Source organism: Urtica dioica, chromosome 8, assembly GCF_054948205.1.
Source record: "Urtica dioica subsp. dioica isolate 48M chromosome 8, U.dioica_male_clone48M_v1_H2, whole genome shotgun sequence".
NCBI lineage: Eukaryota > Viridiplantae > Streptophyta > Magnoliopsida > Rosales > Urticaceae > Urtica > Urtica dioica.
In genome coordinates, this window is record NC_142763.1 from 42,405,514 (window position 1) to 42,408,475 (window position 2,962).

General features: G+C 36.0%; 1 protein-coding gene across 1 annotated transcript; it reads left to right on the forward strand.

Moving 5' to 3' along the window:
- The first annotated feature begins 528 nt into the window (after positions 1-528).
- LOC149389865 (small COPII coat GTPase SAR1A-like) lies at positions 529-2,286 on the forward strand. Its single transcript, XM_089623330.1, has 3 exons — positions 529-800; positions 1,185-1,316; positions 1,945-2,286. The coding sequence occupies exons 1-3, from the start codon at positions 672-674 to the stop codon at positions 2,263-2,265; spliced, it is 582 nt and encodes a 193-aa protein (XP_089479456.1). The 5' UTR covers positions 529-671; the 3' UTR covers positions 2,266-2,286.
- Positions 2,287-2,962: the final 676 nt, after the last annotated feature.

Consider the following 2,962-nt stretch of genomic DNA (forward strand, 5'->3'; position numbering starts at 1 on the left):
CTAAAACACAGGGTATAAATGTGTTATTTTCCCAAAAAAATATCAATCAAATATGACAAACTATCTAAACTAGCTAAAATTTGAACTAAATAACGCAAAAGTTCACCCTTCAAAAAAACACCCACCACCTATAAATTTTACGGTAGAAGAGACAAATAAAAGGTGTATTTGTTGCAATTAGTCAATTCTCTAATTTCTTTTAAGGATAAAACCTAAGTTTCATTTTATTAGGAAAATAGCCCAACAGACCGAAGTTAATTAAATTAACCTAATCTGGTTAATTAATTTACTTTGACTTGTACTACATTTTTCGAAGTAATAAAAAAATGAGTTAATTAATTTACTTCGGTTTATTAGATTTTTTTATAATAAAAATGAAACTTTGACTATTTTTAAAAAGAGTTTGGGTTATTGGACTAGTAACTTAATTTCTTCTAAAACATGATTGATTAATTAATTTATTATATTGGTTATAAATGTGAAGAACCTATGGCTCAGTGTCAAACGACGTCGCTGCGTGAAGATTGAGTTGAGTCACTCTCACACCTTCTCAGCTAACCAAACCAGCTCTTCCGTCGTAGAACGTTCCAAGGGAAAGCGGTCCAAAGTCCAAACTTCTCTCTCTCTCTCTCTCTCTCTCTCTCTCTCTCTTCGATCTCGGAGCTACAAGGATGTTCTTGTTCGACTGGTTCTACGATGTTCTGGCCTCGCTGGGGCTATGGCAGAAAGAAGCGAAGATCTTGTTCCTAGGGCTCGATAATGCCGGCAAAACTACCTTGCTTCACATGTTGAAAGATGAGGTTCCTTGCTTTCTTCTCTTCTCTTCCAATTGGCTTTCGCCTTGTTGTGTGTGATTAGACCTAGATGTTTCAGCGAGAAAATAAGCGAGGGTTTGATTTGATTTAGTACCTTTGTTCGTAATCATTTTAGATTATCATTGTTTTTCAGGCTAATTATTCAATTGAATGTAAGGAATTCGAGAATTCTGGAAAACAGCGTGTTTTTATTAGTCAACTGAGAATTTTGGGGGCGGATCGTTGTGAAACTAGTAACTTTTTTACTTGCATGCTTATTGATTTGCGTTTTGTGATTGGGAAGTTTGTGTATCATTTCTCCAGAGAATATATAGCGTCTTCTTTGCTGATAATAACGAATAATAGAATCAATTAATCTTTTACATACAGAGATTGGTTCAGCACCAACCTACTCAATACCCAACATCGGAGGAGCTGAGTATTGGAAAAATCAAGTTCAAGGCTTTTGACTTGGGTGGTCACCAAATCGCTCGCAGAGTATGGAAGGACTACTATGCCAAGGTAATAATATCTATCTATCTATTCTTATGTCTCGTTCATCATCCAAACTACACATGATTTGGGTTCCATTGATGATACTAAACAATTGATTATATATAAATGTAACTCATGTCTCTTAAATGTTGGTTTGATGAATAGACATGCCACGTAGTTTTAGTGATTTCACTTCGGAGAAGTGAGAGTGTGCTAATGAAGTACGACTCCAATCTTGTCACTTCTTAAATTTTTGAAAAATTGAAGTTTTAGACCCAGAAAGGATAAATCAGTGACAGCAGTGGATAGATATTTTTCCGGCCTAACAGATCGGAATCGCATTCACAATCTCTACCTAAAAGATAAAACCCCAACTATGGTCTGAGAGAAACCACTCAGTAAAGTATTTCGAAATCAGAATGTTACGAAGTAGACGTTTATATATAGATGTTTCCATACATAATAAATCAATAGGGTGGGATTTAGGGATGTGTAGATACATATATTTTCGAGGGATAAGAAAAGTTATTGAGTTAGTTGTAATTATCTGTACTTGTGAAGCATTGTAACTACATAGGATGGTTCGCCTTTGGAATTGTGAACCGAATTCATCAGTAGTATTTGTACGAAATATATGTAATTGGGTCGTTGACAGGTGGATGCTGTGGTGTACCTGGTTGATGCGTTCGACAAAGAGAGGTTCGCAGAGTCAAAGAAGGAACTCGACGCACTCCTCTCAGACGAAGCGCTCGCGAGCGTCCCGTTCCTCATTTTGGGGAACAAGATCGATATTATCTACGCTGCCTCCGAGGACGAGCTCCGCTACCACCTAGGGTTGACCAACTTCACCACCGGGAAAGGTAAGGTCAACTTGTCTGACTCTAATGTCCGTCCATTGGAGGTTTTCATGTGCAGCATCGTCCGCAAAATGGGATACGGCGAGGGTTTCAAATGGGTCTCTCAGTACATCAAGTAGAGGAAGAAGAGAAACATGTAATATCTCAGCTTCTTAAGTGCAGTGCGCTTCTTGTAGATTTTAAATGTATGTTGTTTTTAAATTTGTACTTGACCCAAAGAAAAAAAAAAAAAAAAAAAAAAAAAAAAAAAAAAAAAACTGGTTATGTCACTGTTATATACTATCTACTTTGTTTGGCCACAAAATCTCTGTCCCAACATAACTCTTGTCAAAGTATCTAGTGCTTTATGATGGAGATGGATTAGAAAGATACTTTAGGCTTGGGATTCAAAAGATAATCTACCGACTGTTTGTGTGCTGAATTTGTGGACTTCCATTTCGCGTTTTAGCTGGATCCAGAACGTTCTAACTAGGAAAAACCAAATATAGGCCAATAAGGAAATGTATGGTGTTCTGTTCCTTTACTCATAAAGGTCAAATAATGTAATGATTTCTAGTAGAGAGAAGGCTATAAGCCATTTCAACAATTAATAACAATTTATTAATGAGAAATTTCATTTTCTAAACCTAAAAGTTATGAAAATATCTCAATTAGACTCACTAGTTAATAAATATCTAAAATTAGATTTTTGTACCAATTTCGGACAAAAATACCCTTTCAAGGTAATATAACCATCTTCACTTCATTCTCTACTTCTTTTCATCTCTCATTCTCTCTCATTTCCTCTCGTTTCATCATTTTCGAGTATCCACTTCG

Excerpts from the sequence above, each read along its gene's own strand:
- LOC149389865 (XM_089623330.1), top strand. The coding sequence starts at position 672 with ATGTTCTTGTTCGACTGGTTCTACGATGTTCTGGCCTCGCTGGGGCTA. Across the intron at positions 801-1,184 it reads TTCACATGTTGAAAGATGAG|AGATTGGTTCAGCACCAACC; the intron begins GTTCCTTGCTTT and ends TTTTACATACAG. Across the intron at positions 1,317-1,944 it reads GGAAGGACTACTATGCCAAG|GTGGATGCTGTGGTGTACCT; the intron begins GTAATAATATCT and ends GGTCGTTGACAG.